This window comes from Palaemon carinicauda, chromosome 42 (assembly GCF_036898095.1).
Source record: "Palaemon carinicauda isolate YSFRI2023 chromosome 42, ASM3689809v2, whole genome shotgun sequence".
NCBI classification, from domain to species: domain Eukaryota; kingdom Metazoa; phylum Arthropoda; class Malacostraca; order Decapoda; family Palaemonidae; genus Palaemon; species Palaemon carinicauda.
Genome location: NC_090766.1, coordinates 13130404 through 13150465, shown reverse-complemented (window position 1 = coordinate 13150465; position 20062 = coordinate 13130404). Strand labels below are relative to the sequence as shown.

Here is a 20062-nt window from a genome sequence, read left to right as displayed (position 1 = left end):
TGCAACAAGGTTGATGACATAATGACTCCCTACAAGATGCTCTTAGATCGAAAAAAGAAGCAGCGGCAACAACTTCCGATCACAATGTTCTTCCAGCCTCGCAAAAAAGAGCCAGTTCCTCCTGCTAGTACGCCTTCGGAAGAAATTGAAGAAGTTTCCCAGGAAGAAGTTGAAGAGGTGTCCCAGGAAAAGACACCTCCGTCTGAAGAGACGTAAAATACTACCTGGCTGCACAGTAGAACACATCATCAGCTTCATCATCATCATTTCTACTGTGCAGCAAATTCATCGCCATCATCATTCAAGTTTTTCTTGAACTTCTTTCGTGGTGAGTTCAGTAACAATCTTTATTTTTTACTTTAATATTCTCACATTCTAAAACTGTATTTGTGCCTGTTTTATAGTTTAGTACTGTACGTACTGTATGCATTAAGTTAAAGGGAAGGTTTTAAAAGTCTACATGTTGTAACCTATCATATTTTTTTTGTTTAAAATTTACATTTACGTACGTAAAACAATCTCTCTCTCTCTCTCTCTCTCTCTCTCTCTCTCTCTCTCTCTCTCTCTCTCTCTCTCTCTCTCTCTCTCTCTCGTAAATTGATTTTTTTTGTTTAAAATTTACATTTACAGTACGTACGTAAAACAATCTCTCTCTCTCTCTCTCTCTCTCTCTCTCTCTCTCTCTCTCTCTCTCTCTCTCTCTCTCTCTCTCTCTCTCTCTCGTAAATTGTTTTCCTGCTTTGCTACGTACAATATGTACTGTACAGTACTGTATGATTTTATATAGATACGGTAAATTATATTTGTAAGGTAACATATTTTGTAAATGCTTTTACTGTAAATACTGTACTGTATCATTATTTATCACTATCATCATGCGCGTTAAATGCCTTGTTTGTTCTGAGCGTGGTTGTTTACTGAGCGTACAGTACTTTATGACGCCGTCGTTTCAGGCGGCGTCATAAAGAAAAACATTTCATTTGGAAGTCCTAAGAAAAATAAAGTAAAACATTGGTAATAAAAAAATCAACATACTGTATAATCAATATAATCGATGCAAAAACTAACCTATACATATATGTGTACACTAAATGAGTTTGTTTCTTCATTATGATCAGAGATGAACGTAAACAAAACATTGGTTGCCATTTTTTATCGTGCTTTTTAGGTGTTTAGGAAACGCATGATATAAAATCGCCTTTAATATTTGTGCCTGTTTTAGTTTAGGGTGCTGTAGTACATGCATTAAGTGTTCTGTACATTAAAGGGTGGTTTGTTAACAGTACTACGTACAAGGGAAGGTTTTAAAAGTCCGAATATACATGTTAAATAAATAGGTAAATATGATGTCACTACTTCGCGGAATTTCACCTATCGCGGCCGCGTCTGGAACCTATCTACCGCGATAAACGAGGGTTCACTGTATAGCGGAGTTTCTTGTATACCTTCGGGAAGAAATGCTTCCCTCGATCTTGGCAGTCAAAGGCTACCGCTCAGCCTTGAGTCTCGCCCTTAGACTGAAAGAAGTCGATATTTCCTCCTCGTTGGAACTTTCTTTGCTCATACGCAGTTACGAGCTTACTTGTCCCCAGGCAGAGCTGAGACCTCCCCCTTGGAACGTAGTTTGGGTCCTCAGGTCTCTGAAGGGCTTCCCCTATGAACCACTATGCCAGGCCTCAGATAACCACCTCACGTGAAAGACGGTGTTCCTGCTCGCTCTGGCTTCGGCCTAGAGAGTCAGCGAACTTCATGGTCTATCTGCTGATGTCTCCCACTCTAGGAGATAGGGGGAAGTAATCCTCAACTACGTCCTTGTAGCTAAGACTCAAAATCCGGGTGTGCCGGACTCCAGGTTCGGCCCATTTCGGATAGAGTGTCTTCGTTCTGTAACCGAAGATCCAGACCAACTGTTACTATGTCCAGTAAGGAGTCTGAGGTGTTACTTAAGAAGAACAGCAAAAGCTCGCCCCCGTGTACGAGCACTTTTTGTCAGCAAGGGGGAAGGTCAAGAGGAGGGTCACGAGGAATACTATTTCCTCCTGGATAAGGGAAGTAATCGAATACGCTCTATATCTAGATCCTCCTCTGTCCAACCGACCCAGAGCTCATGACGTCAGAGGTATTGCAATGTCTCTGGCGTTCAAGAAGAATTTTTCTGTGGCACAGGTATTGCAAGCGGGCGTGTGGAAGCATTAGACGACCTTCACAGCCCACTACCTGAAAGACTTAACCCACAGGAGCATGAAAACCTTCTCCATTGGTCATGTGGTGGCCGCACAACAAGTGATCTAATGCCTCAGGCTCCTTGATGGACAAGTAGCAGAGGGTTGAGGGCTGAGGTTACCCAGGTTAGTCTGGGGTGAATGAAAAGAATGTCTGGCTTCCTTCTTTCTTTCTCCTTCTCGCCCCCTGGAGAAACAGCTCCGCAAGACCGAAGCATAGCTGACCTCACCCCTCTGCAGGTAAGATTCATTTCCCTTGTGCATCCTGAGTATGAATGAATACTTTGTTACGTCACCAATACCTCATGAGGGAGGGTATTGGATATGTCTTAGAACTCATGCTTATCCTCGAGTCCCTACGTAAAGACAAGCCATGAGTCTCTCTCACACAAGCTTCTGCAGGCCGCTATCATTGAGTTACCTTGTAACTACTTTGATTTTAGTGAGGGTAGGGTTCCTACTAATTAGATCAGAGATCAATTAGAAGGAACCCCAGGTCATGACCAAGGCCAGTTGGTAGAACTTCCTCCCTCTTAAGAGTAAGTTACCCTATAAATAGCAAAGGTTTGTATCTGTGTCGGAACAAATAACAAATTTGGAAATACAGTGAACCCTCGTTTATCGCGGTAGATAGGTTCCAGACGCGGCCGCGATAGGTGAAAATCCGCGAAGTAGTGACACCATATTTACCTATTTATTCAACATGTATATTCAGACTTTTAAAACCTTCCCTTGTACGTAGTACTGTACTGTTAACAAACTACCCTTTAATGTACAGAACACTTAATGCATGTACTACAGTACCCTAAACTAAAACAGGCACAAATATTAAAGGCAATTTTATATCATGCGTTTCCTAAACACGCTAAAAAGCACGTTAAAAAATGGCAACCAATGTTTTGTTTACATTTATCTCTGATCATAATGAAGAAACAAACTGGAGGTAGAGCTTTGCTTATTACCCAGACATATTTCCCATACTATTCCCTTAGAACTACATCACATCTTCCTACTTTAGATATATATATATATATATATATATATATATATATATATATGTGTGTGTGTGTGTATATATATATATATATATATATATATATATTTATATGTATACACATATACATACCTACATATATACATACATACATATATGCATAAATACATGCATACATATATATGTATATATGTTACTGTATATATATGTGTTATGGAAAAAAATCCGCGAAGTGGTGAATCCGCGATGGTCGAACCGCGAAGTAGCGAGGGTTCACTGTAATTTGTATTTTTCCTAACATACAATCCTGGAGCTATTTATACAAATTGGCCTGTCACCCTGCCCCCCTAGAAGTCCTGCCAGAAAGCAAAAGTGGTTACTCAACCGACAGGTGTGAGTGAGTGGGGTAGCTAGTCTACCCCAACCCTCTCCTGCTAACTAGCGGATGGAGTAATTATCCCTCACTAAAATTGTCTTGGCTGGTTTTCAGCGTTGCCGAAAGTAATACCCTATAAATAGCTCCAGGTTTGTATGTTAGGAAAAATACAAATTATTTCCAAATTTGTTATTTTGAGCAATGATGTTGCGCTTCGTCGCACAGTGTTTCTGAAAGCAACTTCATGAGCTACCTTAGGGATGATCACAACACAAAGACATGTTCATGATGCTCAAGCTCGTGTACAAGCACTTACCCGGAGCAGGGAAGTTATGTTTTGACACACCCGCATGTGGGCAACCAAGCTAGTACAACTGACAAAGGCTGTTTGCTTCACAAGTTGCATGCATTACCTTCGCGGCCGAATGCACGCTCGTGAGGAGTAGCAAGGGCTCCTACCTTGGCATAGGTACAGCAGTTTGCCCTCGAGTGGGATCCTCCTCCATCCCCGTCATAAGAGATAACTGTCATCAGGAAGGAAGAGGTCTCATTTGCGAACATTTATCAATGTTTTCCAATCGAGTATTGGGCGCAATGAACCTTTGCCGCATGCGGACCTTCGATCTGCCCTGGGGTACCTGTCACAGGAACTCCTGCGATGAGATCGGAGGAAACTTTCCGTATACCTGTATATAGGATTTATTTTTTTTTCCTGTCTGTTAATGGTCTGTAACCAGACTCATTCATACAACTACCCGGCTGACAATTGTGACTGAAGATACTTCTCAATTCTGTCCTTTGGAAGTAGTTGCTTGCAACTAATTGTTAGTGACTAAGAGTTTGCTTGGCAGCAATCAACTTTGGAAGTTCGCTGTAATGCCGTTATCTTCTATAGATAACTGGGCTACTCCGGAGTTTACTAGTCTATAAGCGGGCATTCACTACCAATTCCCATTATAGCAAAGGCAGTTGGTAGACAAGATTCATCACCCCTTGGCAGAGACAGTTGTTTGCAATTGATCGCATGGCACGACAGTGATTGACCTGAAAGGTTTATTTGTTAACCAAGCTCTCGGTGCCCCAGGCACTCAGATGAGAATTGACCTTTCTCTTGAAAGTCAAATGATCTGGGTTCCTCTTAATTGAACCATTTTACCCTTAGGGGTTTATCAATAGACACAATCCCTGGGCTAAGCTGACTGCCTTACTGGGTAGTTAGCTAACCAAGTAACTCAGAGTCTGTCCCATTTTCCAATGGAATCAGAAAGGAAGAATTAAGTTTTTAGGAAGGGTTGTTTATATAACCTGTCTCCCTTTTTCTTCGAGTCATGATACGAGCTAGGGCATGCTGGATTGCACTCCAGGGAGGGAAGTCAACGGCAGGGCATCTCTCTCATCTGTCTTGCGCGGGGATTATGGCACAGAAGTGGGGATGATAGAAAATCCCAGCGTCTGATCCTCCGGTTAAGGTGACACGTCCCTCTTCTTTTCCCCTTCCGTTGACTCTGCATCAGTGACTTTGACCACTGGTCATCACTGAAGGTTATCCTCCAAGGACATACCTAGAGTTGTCTTTTCAGATTTAATTGGCTAGTACAGGGTGCGAGGCTCCGGCCTATGATCAACTTCTCAAGTGTTCACAAGAGTGTTAACTCTACTTGCAACCAGGGACAATACCAATGCAGACTGCCCTCTTTGTCCTTTAGACGAGTGGTTAAATTTCAGCAGATTCAGTGGATATTTCTCTGACACCAAGTCAACCTTTTGAGGGTTTTTACCTCGTCTCGAGATAAAACCGAAAACCGTTAGAATTCATCCTGGAAACCTCCATGAGAACTGGTATATTTAGAAAGACAAATAAACGTCCAATCAGGGAGAAGGAATCAAGAGAGTGGAATGTCCCTTCCTCAAGCGAGACTTCTTTCAGGTGTACCGATGGCTGTGCCTGCTGGGGTATCTGAACTCGAGAGTTCTTTGGCTTCGGCAAAAGTCATAGCTAAGTCCCCTCCAGTGGCAACTGGTCCTTTTGGTGTAAGCAGGGATTCTACGGACTTACAAGTCATAGGATCAGAATCAAAGAGAGACCTAAGTTAGGAGATAGAGATCATCAACCCTTTCAGGGGAGTAGACCTTCTCTCTCCTTCCCCATAGTAGATGCTCTTGTGGGAGGCATCAAAAGAAAAGGAGGGGGGCCTCACCTGTTATGACCTGGATTAGAGTGCAAGGTTGCTGGCTCTTATCTCTTCTAGTTAACTCCCTTTTTGTAGTGTTTTTATCAAAGCACAATGGTGGTAGAATACCCAGACAAAGGTATTCTGGGCATGGTATAGAATACCTGGTCAAAGGTATTCATTGCACGACTATCGCTCGCATTCCTCTTCGCCGGAGAGGCCTTCCTTCTCCTTATAAGATGGTGAGGAGGCGCCTATTCGGTTCATCATCGTCGTTGCAGTCTGCCGCAGAGGAGCCTCGTCATCTATCACTGACTGTTCTTGCTACGACCCTGGACCTCTCTGCGGATTGTTCGTGATCCCCTTCTGTGGAAGGTCGTCCTTTCAAAGAACACGTCGACCTTCCACCCGACAGACCTGCTGACCTTCCGTCGCCGTTCCTGGCAGCTGATGCGCTTTATGCGCCAACTAAACCTGTCTTTCATAGTCAGGCACCGGTCCCTTCGGGGCAACAAGGGCGTACACGCCATTACGCGCACACATCCCTTACGCGCCATGCTAAGCATGCGCGCCAACGATCACTTGACCTCACTGAGATAGCGCACAGGCGCTCACCTGCTGAGGTTCCTGAGATAGCGCACAGACGCTCACCTGCTGCTGTTCCTGAGATAGCGCGCCAGTGCTCACCTGCTCGCCAGCGCGCTACTGCGCGCCTTCGACCTTCTGCGCGCCAGCGCTCTCCTGTCTGCCAGCGCTCTCAAACGCGGAAACGATCTCCTGCGCGCCCATGATTTTTGGATCTGGGTGTGGTAGGGAAGTCTAAGACTTCTCCTACTCATCAGCGCTCGCCAACGCTCGCCAGCGCGGAATCGCGCGCATTCACCTGCGCACGCCCACGCCCATCCCCTACAGCAGCGACACACCTCCAGCCTGACATGCGCCCACAAGAGGCGTGCCAACGAACACAGGTTCCGACCGCGTCTGGGCGCAAGGGATATCTCTCCTGCACGCGCGCGCAATACAAGATCTTCTGGGGCGCACGATCTCTCACCCGCACGCCCACGGGCCCTTCATCCTGATCCTGCGCGCGTGAGAACATTCACCCTCGCACACGCGAGTGTACAATCAGCCTCCTGCGCACGCTTCTATGCGCTCGCAATCGCCCTCGCAATCGCCCTGGCGCGTATCAGCAGTCCCCCACGCGCAAGCCCCATCAGTCTCCCGCGCGCGACCCCGGGTATTCTCCATCGCGTGAGCGCCAGTGCGCTCCCCCGCCCGCCTGTCAATACCCTCCCGCGCGTGAGGCTGCAGGACAACGCACGGCAAGGTCGCCATCGCCCCCCCCCCCTCGCAAGCGCAGAACAGCGCGCTCGCCGGTGGGGGGGAAGGTGCCAGAAAGGTCCAGGGACACTTCTTCTTCCTTTTCTTTACAGGCGAACCCCCCTATGGAAACTACTCCCAGGGATCGGTTGATCCCTGTCCCTCCAGTGGGAGTCTCTGACAGCGCTGCTGTCAGCCAGCAGCCTTGGTTTGGGGCACTAGTCAGAGCGGTTACGCAGGCCTTCAAGCCTGTTCTCTCTGAATTGGGCCACAAATCCTTGGCTGCATCTACCCCCCTGAAGAGAAAAAGAGGAGTTTCGGACGTGGTGACTTCTCCGAGGACTAAGCTGTCTCCTTGTAAACCTTCGAGGCAGACCCCCTCCCCCCCAGACTTTTTCTCCCTCCCTGTCGGACGAGGACTTCCCGTCCTCAGGGGAGTCACGTGAGGTGAGACGTTCCCCCATCGCACCAATGGGGGAAACCCCACCTCGCGCTGGAAAGTCTTCTCGGGTAGGGGCGGAGAAGAGCCTACCTCCGTCGTTGTTGGAGTCCTGCATCCCTCCCAGGAGGGAGTCAAAGGACTCTAAAACAGTACCGAAATCCTCGCGAAGACTTGGAACGGAGCCAGCCAGTCACTCTGAGAACGTTCGCAATTCTCCCCAAGAAGAGCCTTTGGGGACAGGAGACTTCGTTGCGAGTCCATCCGGAGGAGAGCTACAGGAGTCAGAACATGCATTTTGGCAAGTTCTGACCCTTATGAGGACTCTCAATGGGTTTGCTGACCCAGAGATTCCCCCTCGAGAGGGCAAAGACATGGTCTTGGACCGAGTATTTGGGACTCAAAAACCCTCTAAGGCCAGTGCGGCGCTGCCCTGGTCTCAGGGGGTTAAGAGTACTAGGGACAAGATCGCGGTTCAGCTCTCTGAGCTAGCCTCCTCCAGCCGATCCAGTGCCAGCAACAAGCTTCTCCCACCTCCTCGCGTTCAGCAGAGGAGGTACTTCGAGATCTTAGAGGAGCCTTGTTTAGCTCTTCCCCTTCACCATTCTTTGGAAGAGCTCACCAGGGGAGTCCCTCTTGAGAGAGACTCCAACCTGCAGGTCTCATTCTTGGCGACTGAGATCCTTAATCAGGAGAAGGTTGCTAAGTGTGCTATGCAGGCCACTTCGTGGCTTGACATCTGGTTAGGGACCTTAGGTATCCTCATACGTTCGGAGGATTTCTCCAAAGAATGTACCAGGAAAACTATGGAGACCTTCCTACTATCAGGCACTCGCACGATCTAGTTTCTGGCCCACCAAGTCTCGAACTTGTGGGCAAACTCCATCCTGAAATGTCGGGATGCGGTGGCTGAGAGGTTCCATCAGAAGGTCCCTAGCACCGAGATAAGCAGGCTCAGACATTCTTCCGTGGAGGGAACGAATCTGTTTGAGCCTAAAGATGTGGAGCATGCTGCTGAAAGGTGGAGGAAGTTCCACCAAGACTCCCTCCTACATAGGGCTTTGACATCCAAGCCCTATAAGCCTCCAGCACCCCAGCAGCCCTGTCCTATCAAGACCACAAAACCGACAATGGCAGCAAATACAGTGGTGTCTAAGCCCTTTCCTGTCAAGGACAGGAAAGGCAAGAAGTCCTCCAGGGGAGGGAAAAATCTTAGAGGGAGCAGCCGAGGCCACAAACGCTAGGATTGTCAGTCCCCCTGCATGTCCACCAGTGGGGTGATGCCTACAAAGTTGCGCAGACAGGTGGCAGTAACTCGGGGCTGATTCCTGGACGATTTCCGTAATTAGTCAGGGATATCGCGTCCTGTTCACATCTCTACCTCCCCTGACGACGAATCCAGTGTCATTGAGCTCCCTTGCCATGGGATCAGCAAGGGGGCAGGCCCTTAGGGCAGAAGTCCAGACCATGTTGAAGAAGGGCGCTCTCCAAGAGGTCGTCGACGGGTCCCCAGGCTTCTTCAGTCGACTCTTTCTTGTAAAGAATGCGTTTGGAGGCTGGAGACCAGTCATCGACCTCTCGGCTCAGAACAAGTTTGTCAAACAAACTCCGTTCAGCATGGAGACCGCAGACGTGGTCAGACTCGCAGTGAGACCGCAAGACTTCATGTGTACACTGGACCTGAAGGACGCGTACTTCCAGATCCCAGTCCATCCGTCTTCGAGGAAGTACTTGAGATTCAGCCTAGACAACAAGGAGTAGCAGTTCAAGGTGTTGTGTTTTGGTCTCTCCACAGCACCACAGGATTTCACCAGAGTGTTCACCCTAATATCGTCGTGGGCATACAGGATCGGCATCCGTCTCCTCCGTTATCTGGACGACTGGCTGATCCTAGCAGACTCGGAGTCATCCCTTCTTCAACACCGAGACAAACTTCTGGGACTTTGCCAGGTTCTGGGGATCATGGTAAATCTCGAGAAGTCCTCTCTGCTTCCCACTCAAAGGCTGGTATACCTAGGCATGATTATAGACACCAATCTCCACAAATCCTTCCCATCAGACGACAGGATAGCAAGGCTGAGGAAGGTCGCGAGCCCTTTTCTGAGACGAGAAGAGCTTCCAGCCCAATCGTGGTTACGTCTCCTCGGTCATCTCTCATCTTTGGCTCGTCTAGTTCCCAACGGTTGCCACAGGATGAGATCCCTCCAGTGGCGACTCAAGTCCCGGTGGAATCAAGGTTACGATTCCCCAGACGTCATGATCCCCTTGTTACCTGCGGAACGGACGGACCTCCAGTGGTGGGTGACAGACGAGAACCCACGAAGAGGAGTGGATCTTTTCGTCCTCCCTCCGGATTTGATGCTGTTTTCGGACGCCTCAAAGAAGAGGTGGGGGGCCCACGTTCTACACCACAGGACCTCAGGCCTGTGGTCAGAATCAGAAAAGTGCCTCCATATAAATCTTCTAGAGATGAAGGCCGTTTTCTTGGCCCTTCAACAGTTCCAACAATACCTGGCGGGTCACTCTGTGGTGGTGATGAGTGACAACACCACAGAAGTGGCTTACATCAACAAGCAAGGAGGTACCTTTTCGAAGCAGCTATCCCATCTTGCAGTAGAGATACTGAGATGGACCGAAGTCCACTCGATTCCGCTATCGGCACGTTTCATTCCAGGCAAGAGGAATGTGCTCGCCGACAATCTGAGCAGAGCGTCTCAGATAGTGAGTACCGAGTGGTCTTTGGATCATCTAGTAGCCAACAAAGTCCTGACTTTGTGGGGTTCCCCGACTGTGGATCTGTTCGCGACAGCGTTGAATTTCAAGCTCCCAGTATACTGCTCCCCAGTCCCGGATCCCAAGGCACTCTGGCAAGATGCCTTCCAACAACGGTGGGACGACATCGATGTGTACGCCTTTCCCCCGTTCTGTCTGATGAGGAGGGTGCTCAACAAGACCAGAATATCGGTCAATCTCTCAATGACCCTCATAGCTCCGCTATGGCATCACGCGGAATGGTTTCCTGACCTTCTGCAACTCCTAACGGAACTTCCGAGAGAACTCCCTCCATGACACGATCTACTCAAACAACCACATGCCAACATCTTCCACAAAGCCGTAGCTTCGCTACGACTTCACGCCTGGAGACTATCCAGCATCTACTCGCTGAGAGAGGATTTTCGCAACTTTGTCTGGACATCTGTGAAAATCATCTGCATCTGTCTACCAGGCAAAGTGGAAAGTCTTCTGTGGTTGGTGTCGTGGAAGGGGTTTCTCTCCACTCGATGCCACTATTCCAGCAATAGCAGAGTTCCTCGTGTATTTGCGGGAAGAAATGCGCATTTCAGTCTCGGCGGTGAAAGGCTATCGCTTAGCCTTAGGCCTAGCCTTCAGGCTCAAAGGAATGGACATTTCTTCCTCGCTGGAACTTTCCCTGCTCATACGAAATTATGAACTTACCTGCCCTCAGTCGGAAGTGAGACCTCCTCCATGGAATGTGGTTCGAGTTCTCAGGTCTCTTAAGAGACCTCCCTATGAACCATTACACCAGGCTTCAGATCGCCACCTAACTTGGAAGACGATGTTCCTACTAGCTTTGGCTTTGGCCAAGGGAGTCAGTGAACTTCATGGTCTCTCGTATGATATTGCCCATTCAAGGTGATGGGGGGAGGTAACGTTCAAATTCGTCCCTGAGTTTATTGCTAAGACTCAGAATCCGGGGGTGGCGGACCCTCGGGTGGACTCTTTCCAGATTTCGAGTCTCCGTTCTGTAACTGATAACCCAGACCATCTACTGTGCCCAGTAAGGAGCTTGAGGCTGTATCTCAAAAGAACGGCTGCAGTCCGTCCTCAGGTGCAAGCATTGTTCGTTAGCACTGGGAGGACTAAGAGGAGGGTCACCAAGAACACCATCTCGGCATGGATTCGTAGGGTGATCCATCTGTCCCTGAATCCAGACCCTTCTCCGTCATGTCGCCCTAGAGCACATGATGTCAGGGGAGTAGCTACGTCCCTGGCCTTCAAGAAGAATTTCTCAGTGACGCAGGTTCTTCAAGCTGGGGTGTGGAAGCGTCAGACGACCTTCACAGTCCACTACCTGCAAGACTTGACCCATAGGAGGCTCGATACGTTCTCTATCGGCCCTGTGGTGGCTGCACAACAGCTGGTTTAAAAACCTCAGGCTCCTTATTGGACAAGTAGCAGAAGGTTGAGGGCATTGTTACCCGGTCTTAGTCTGCATGAATGAAAAGGTTTGTGTGGCCCTTATTCTTTTCTTCATCTTCCCCTCTCTTGGGGAAAGCAGCATCCTGGGTTCTCTGCACAGCTGACCTCAAACCACTGCAGGTAAACCATGTTTCCTTGTGTTCCTAGTATAAAGCTAATACTGTTATGTCCCCATACCCTGACGAGGTGGTATTGGGAGAGTCCTAGCCTAAAGTTTCCATCTAAAGGACTACAGGTCAACTTCCTAGGACGAGTCACACTTTATTAGACCTTCACACACACAGCTTGCGTAGGCCGCAGTCCTTGCGTAGCAAGGTTCTAGCGAGGTGCAGGGACTCCTTATTGCTGAGTGCTGACACACTCAAATAATGAGCCCCCGGGCAACGCCAAAAGCCAGTACTGGCTGGGACGTTCCACCCTTCCTATTGGGTGAGTCACCCCTATTAAATAGCGTGGTTTGTATGTCAGTTATGGAACAAATGACAAATTCGCAGATAATTTGTATTTTTCCTAACCATACAAACCTTAGCTATTTAATCAAACTTGCCCACCAGCCCTATCCCCCTTGAAGTCCTACCTCCAAGCAAAGTGAGCTCAAGCACAGGTGTGTGATTGGGGGGGGGGGTTTAGCAAGCTACCCTCCCCTACCCCCCCGCTAACTAGCGGTGGGGTAGTAAACCTTCGTTAGAATTCTAATGGATCGTCATTTCAGCTACGCCGAAAGTAATACCCCTATTAAATAGCTAAGGTTTGTATAGTTAGGAAAAATACAAATTATCCATGAATTTGTCATGTTACACCATAATATCTTCATCAGGGCACGAAGGTGGTAGAATACTCAGATAAGGTATTTTAGGCACAGCATAGAACACTCGGTCAAAGTTATTTTTTGCATGACTACGGTCCGTCTAGCTGTTAGAAGATTGAGTCAGATGGGAGACAACTCGATACCTTTGGCAACCCATTTCAGTGTCAGTCGACCTCCACAGACAAGGTAACTTCTTAGTAGTTCTGACGAGGCAGACTCAGATGTTGGGCTTTGAGGGATCTTTCTTTTCCTTGGTTAGTCTTCTAAGTCTCTGGCAGGAATTTTGGACGAGATGTCAGACCAGGACGCCTCTTGTCCGGAAGTTTCCAATGTATGGTTAACCAATAAGGGGGAATCTGGCACCTCTAATAGAGGCCATCTGATATCTGTGGAATGCTTACGTGCTTCCTACTCTTTCTGTCTGAGGAGGAGACTTTCATAGAAGGACATCGACAGAGGGATCGACCCTGATAGTTCCACAGTGGCAGTAAGTAGAATAGCACCCAGATTCTTTATTCCTGCAAATAGAGATATCGAGAGATCAGTTCTTTCCTTTCTGGAGCTCCTTGTAACACTGTCAGTTGTTTCCTTAGGACCCCCTCACCTGGAGGGTATTCAACATCACCTCTTTCAGAGAGGATTTTTGCAAGCAATAACAAGAAGGATGGCTGGATACCCCAGTAGGTCGTCGGTCGCTTCCATCAGGAGAAGTGGTCTATCCGCTAAGATTGTGGATAGAGGCTTCGCGCTATTCGATATCTCTCTCCCTGGGACAACGAAGCTTGCTGTACCTCAGGGAGGGAAGAGCTGCTTGGTCTCGACCGTGACAGGATGCCACTCGGTGTTGAGCCTCGTCTTCCGTTGTGAACAGTCAGCTTTTCCTCGACAGAACTGTCACTTCCCTTTCAGTGTCAAGCTTACTGGTTCCCAAAGCAGAAGTTAGACCACCTCCTCTGAGTGTAGTTCTTATACCGTACCACGCTCTCGGAAAGGAATACCTCATGTTGCTAGTCAGTCCTCAGAACATGACTTGAGAGTCAAGTTGGTATTATCCTTCTTGCTTTGGCCTCAGGGATGAGTGCCAGCAAAGGACATGGTCTCTTCTACGACGTATTTCAGCCAGGGGATGGAGGTCTAGTAACACTTGACTTCATCCCTGAGTCTGTTTCCAACCCTCTGACTCCAGCAGTAGCTATCCAGAGATTCAGGCCCTTTGGGATTGAATGTCTCCTTACCTTATCCCTTAACTCGGATCATTTGTTACTATGTACTATAAGAGCGCAGATGCGTCATCGTATTTGATCTGTGGTGCTTACCCGGACGTGAACAAGTTTCCATGAACAGGGCTGGGTCAAGAAGAGAGTCACCAAGAATACTATGTCTTCTTGGATCCGACAGGATATAGATTGGTCCCTGAACTCAGACTCTTCTCTAAAGGTTCTTAGACCCAGAGCTCATAATGTTAGGGGCATAGTATGACTCTAGCATTTAAAAAGAACTGCTCTGTGTCATGCTTTTCAAACTGGTGTGTGAAAGCTTTACGATACCTTCACAGCCACAAACTGCAAGACATAACCCAAAGGAACCTGGATACCTATGTCCAGTGGTGGCAGCACAACATGTTGATTAAGATACCTCACCTCCCTTGCAGGGCAAGTAGCTGTTGGTCGAGAGCATACGTTTCCTGGGATCAGTCTGGGATGAACGGTAGAGTGACTGGACTTTCTCCTTTCATCTTCCCCTTTGGGGCACAGCACCCATGGAACTCTACAAGTTAACCTCCATCTGCAGGTAAAACCCATATCCTTTGTGTAGCCTAAAACATGGTACTGTATGTATTTTTTACGTCTCCTTCCTCCTTGCGGAGGGGGCAGTCGGGCATTGGCCAGGTTAAGTGTGGAGTTCAATACCAAACATTGCCTTACTTGGTCAAGTCACATTGCTTAGTTCACACAATTACACCAATTGCCCAGGCTATTAGCTCTTGCACATTGAGAGTTAGTGAGGTGTCAGGGTGTCTTAAGCTTTTGCAAAGAACAGAATCACATCCCGTGTCAGAAATCAGCCAGTTGGTTTAGGACTTCCACCCACCCTAGGACTAGTCTCCACTGTAAAGGGTGAATGGGTATGTATTTGTTTCGGAACGAGGAAAAATTTGGAAATTTGTATTTTTCTTAACTATACATACCTTAAGCTCTTTACACATACCCGCCTCACCATCACCTAACCCCCGAGAAAGTCCTGCCTGCAATTAAAAACTGAAGGCATTTCATTGGTGTGCGTGTATGAGCGGGGTGGTTGGTCTACCCCGTGCTAACTAGTAGTGGGTAGTTATTCCTCAAAAAGTCTTTTGGCTAGTTTCCAGAATTTGCTGAAATAATATCTACTGTAAAGAGCTCAAGGTTTGTATATTAGGGAAAATACAAATTTCAAAATTTTTAAATTTTCATTAGGGTTTATTGTACTGTATATTGTTTAGTAATGATCTGAAAGCAGATTACTAGTATAATCTGATAATGATTTAACAGTGGAATCATACCTACAGAAGTTTTTTATCTATCTATTTTTCTGTCCTAATAAGATTTTACTTTTATTCCAGGAGTGTTCATCTTGAAGACATCATTGGAAGCCATCTATGGAGTGAAATCTAGTTGAAATTTCGATTAATAACATCTGGTTGGTATGTTTGGTTTTCCAACAAGCAGTAAATATAGGTAAAGTATACAGTGATGATAATGTTAAAGGGTACATGTAAAAAATTATTTTAAAGATGTAAATTTCCCCTGTTGATATGAATAAGAATGAAAAAAAGGCCTAGATTGGTCACAGATTTTTATGTAAGCTACAGTGCAGCTCTATGATCCTGTGTATAGTATGTAATCTTTAAGATGGGGCTGTGAAGTGTAATGTGTTCTGTGCTGTGGTTTATGCCACCTCGTTAACATGGTTCGTCATGTTAGATAGAATGTAGGATCCACTCTCAATTGCAAGACTGAGAATTAAGTGCTCAGTGGTTAGAAAGGAATGTTGAACTTTAGTGCATAGCAAAGCTTATTTTGTATCTCTCAAAATGAGCAAGTTGAAAGAAAGCAAGATGGATTCGAGATCCTTAGAAAAACGGCTCTCTTCAGTGCGGGAAACTTCAGAGGAGATACAGACGTTATCCAGATGGTGTTTACAGCACAAAAACCACCATCATTCAATCATCCAAGCTTGGTCTCGATCATTAAGGAAAGGTGAGGAATATTGCACTTCTTTTATTATTTTCTTTTTCAATTTTCTATATTATTTATTTAACCAAGTTGCTCACATAAAAAGTACTTAATGGTATAATGAGTTTGCTAAATACTCCTCATTATCCCGTTACTTGTAATTTGTGCATTCCTTCAGAAATAAACTTGCGTTAAATTCCAGGTAACGTGTAGTTATACTTTTTTTAATTTAAAGAAAAGTAAAACTTAGATCCCAAAAGAAAGGAATGAGTCTTTTATGCAAACATATTTATGGAAAATATTTAAATAAAAGATATAATAATCCATATTTTAAAGGAGCCAAGAGTATTGTCATAATGTTTTGACATCCTTTGGAATTGGTTTCAGTTTATGTAACTCTTAAGGTTTCCTGAGAAACATTGAGATTCTGATTTTTTTTTTTTTTTAAATTTCTAATGTGTCATAGATGTTAGAAGATTAATGTAAAATATTTAATAGAGATTCGTTGTCTGTATGGTCAAAAGTTATTACCAATCCCCTCTTATCTCACTTCTCTTCCCTCTCACCCTTTCTTGCATGAACAACATTGTTTTGCAGTCTTGCAAGGAGTTGATGCTCCCCTACTCTGCCTCTCTCTTTCATGTAAGAGTGATTTCTTTGTTATTATGGTTAAGGTGCAGCACCCATCCACTCACTTTTAATGTAAGAATAGAGTTTGTCTTTCATGTAAGAATGGCATTCTTGGTTATGGCTAGATGAGGGAACCCACTCACTCCTTTTTCATGTATGGATGCTATTCCTTGTCTTTAAAGCCAAGAGGAGGAATCCAATTACTTCCATTCTTTCATGTATGGATGACATTCTTTGTCAGTCAAGTCAAGAGGAGGAATCCAATTACTCTCATTCTTTCATGTATGGATGACATTCTTTGTCAGTCAAGCCAAGAGGAGGAATTCAATTACTCTCATTCTTTCATGTATGGATGACATTCTTTGTCAGTCAAGCCAAGAGGAGGAATCCAATTACTCTCGTTCTTTCATGTATGGATGCCATTCTTTGTCATTGAAGCCAAGAGGAGGAATGCAATTACTCTCATTCTTTCATGTATGGATGCCATTCTTTGTCATTGAAGCCAAGAGGAGGAATGCAATTACTCTCATTCTTTCATGTATGGATGCCATTCTTTGTCATTGAAGCCAAGAGGAGGAATGCAATTACTCTCATTCTTTCATGTATGGATGCCATTCTTTGTCATTCAAGCCAAGAGGAGGAATGCAATTACTCTCATTCTTTCATGTATGGATGATATTCTTTGTCATTCAAGCCAAGAGGAATCCACTCTCATTCTTTCATGTATGGATGCCATTCTTTGTCATTGAAGCCAAGAGGAGGAATGCAATTACTCTCATTCTTTCATGTATGGATGCCATTCTTTGTCATTGAAGCCAAGAGGAGGAATGCAATTACTCTCATTCTTTCATGTATGGATGATATTCTTTGTCATTCAAGCCAAGAGGAATCCACTCTCATTCTTTCATGTATGGATGCCATTCTTTGTCATTGAAGCCAAGAGGAGGAATGCAATTACTCTCATTCTTTCATGTATGGATGCCATTCTTTGTCATTGAAGCCAAGAGGAGGAATGCAATTACTCTCATTCTTTCATGTATGGATGCCATTCTTTGTCATTGAAGCCAAGAGGAGGAATGCAATTACTCTCATTCTTTCATGTATGGATGCCATTCTTTGTCATTGAAGCCAAGAGGAGGAATGCAATTACTCTCATTCTTTCATGTATGGATGCCATTCTTTGTCATTGAAGCCAAGAGGAGGAATGCAATTACTCTCGTTCTTTCATGTATGAATGCCATTCTTTGTCATTGAAGCCAAGAGGAGGAATGCAATTACTCTCATTCTTTCATGTATGAATGCCATTCTTTGTCATTGAAGCCAAGAGGAGGAATGCAATTACTCTCGTTCTTTCATGTATGGATGCCATTCTTTGTCATTGAAGCCAAGAGGAGGAATGCAATTACTCTCGTTCTTTCATGTATGGATGCCATTCTTTGTCATTGAAGCCAAGAGGAGGAATGCAATTACTCTCATTCTTTCATGTATGAATGCCATTCTTTGTCATTGAAGCCAAGAGGAGGAATGCAATTACTCTCGTTCTTTCATGTATGAATGCCATTCTTTGTCATTGAAGCCAAGAGGAGGAATGCAATTACTCTCGTTCTTTCATGTATGGATGATATTCTTTGTCAGTCAAGCCAAGAGGAGGAATCCAATTACTCTCAATCTTTCATGTATGGATGCCATTCTTTGTCAGTCAAGCCAAGAGGAGGAATCCAATTACTCTCAATCTTTCATGTATGGATGCCATTCTTTGTCAGTCAAGCCAAGAGGAGGAATCTAATTACTCTCAATCTTTCATGTATGGATGACATTCTTTGTCAGTCAAGCCAAGAGGAGGAATCCGATTACTCTCATTCTTTCATGTATGGATGCCATTCTTTGTCATTGAAGCCAAGAGGAGGAATCCAAATACTGTCACTCTTTCATGTATGAATGACATTCTTTATTATTTTAGCCAAGAGGAGGCACCCACTCACTTCTACCACCTTTTACTCTTTCATATGTGACTGAAATTTTGTATCACAGCCAAGAGGAGGCACCCCTTTGCTTACTTACTCATGCATAGGAATGGCATAACTTTTCATCATGGCCAAGAAGAGGCATTTATTCACTTACGGTACATTCTTGCATATATAAAATTTCTTTTTTTTTTTTATCATGTAGGAATGGAAGCACTCACTCCCTCTCACTCATGCACGTATGAATGATATTCTTTGTTATACTTTGATATACTTTTTTAGGTATGAACGACATCAGTTTTCATGGGCAAGAGGAGGTACCCTATTGCACTACTACTCACTCATTCTTGCTTGAATGACATTCCCTGCCTACCCTTTCACCCTTTAATGTATGAATGTCATCCATTGCTCTTTCATGAATGGATGAATGACATTCCCTCTTTCATGAGTGAATGAATGACATTTGTTGTTCGTAAGGCCCAGGAGAAGCTCACACTGGCTCTCCTCTCACTCTTTAGAGTATGAGTAAAATTCCTTGTCATTGTGGCCTATTTAGAATAGAATTTGTTTTCCTAAATTTAATAGATCTTATCATGTAAGGAACAATGTATGCTACTAAACTGTAACTCACGCTGAAAGGTATATTAAAAGTAAAAACATTTAGCAGTATCTAATATTTTAATGTCAATGAATCTAAGCATATAACAGGTTTATCTACATAGGCGTTGCTTAGTGACGTGTTGTTTTGTCCTTAGCTTTTCATCCATTTCCTTTGAGATCTCACATGAGCGTCCAGCATTGTAAGTTACCTTGCTCTACGTTACATTCCCATTAAAAAGACATGAGCGTCCAGCATTGTAAGGTACCTTGCTCTACGTTACATTCCCATTAAAAAGAACACATCTTTGAAAGCCTTTTTAGTTTGCACAGAAATGTTCATGTGTTTTGTGGACATAATTTCTAACAACAATAATGATAGGTTTTTTTTTTTCAATAAGTACAGTAATTGGAAATAAACATAGCGTATTTACTTAAATTATGTATTAAAAATGTTGGTTCTCAGATATTTTTACTTTAACTTCTTTTATTTAGGAAAGTAGAAATTATAGATAGGCATTTTTGTTTTCCCTTCAGAATAATTCATGATGTCGTTTTATCTGAGCTGTAACTATTTTGATACTAAATACTGTATTTCAAATGTGTTTGATTTTTTTATTTACAGCTAAAGTACCTCACCGGCTGACACTATTTTACATATGCAACGATATTGTACAAAATGCCCGACGTAAGAAAATTCCTGACATGGTTCAGCATTTTGCTACTGCTATCAAAGAAGCTGCTCCTCTTGTGAGGTTAGTATGTGTTTTAGTCTTTTTGTTTAAGGTAGTTTAAGTATGTCTATTGTGGTTGTTATAAAATAAACTTCACCGTATTTAAGTGTTTTTGCATCCACTATGTAACTTTTCCCTCTGTCTCATGGTGTATGTTCAGTACTTTCATTTTATCTTCTGGTTTCCCAACAAAGATCTTCCATTTTTTAGTATATTTACTAATTTTAAGGTCTCTTTGAAAATTTTTCTTGGCATAATATACCTAAACTAATTATATTTGGTTAAAGTCAGCATTAATTTTTCAATATTAATCTTACCCGATGATCATGTAGCTGTCAACTCTGTTGCCCGACAGAAATCTACGGTCGGGATAC

General features: G+C 44.7%; 1 protein-coding gene across 1 annotated transcript in view; it reads left to right on the top strand.

The window, feature by feature from the left end:
- LOC137633188 (uncharacterized) overlaps positions 1–20062 on the top strand; it is an 88106-nt gene that overhangs the window by 43346 nt on the left and 24698 nt on the right. The window contains exons 2-3 of the mRNA XM_068365344.1: positions 15151–15787; positions 19580–19709. Coding sequence (XP_068221445.1) covers positions 15622–15787; positions 19580–19709 — 296 coding nt within the window. The 5' untranslated portion in view covers positions 15151–15621. The remainder of the gene's footprint in view (positions 1–15150; positions 15788–19579; positions 19710–20062) is intronic.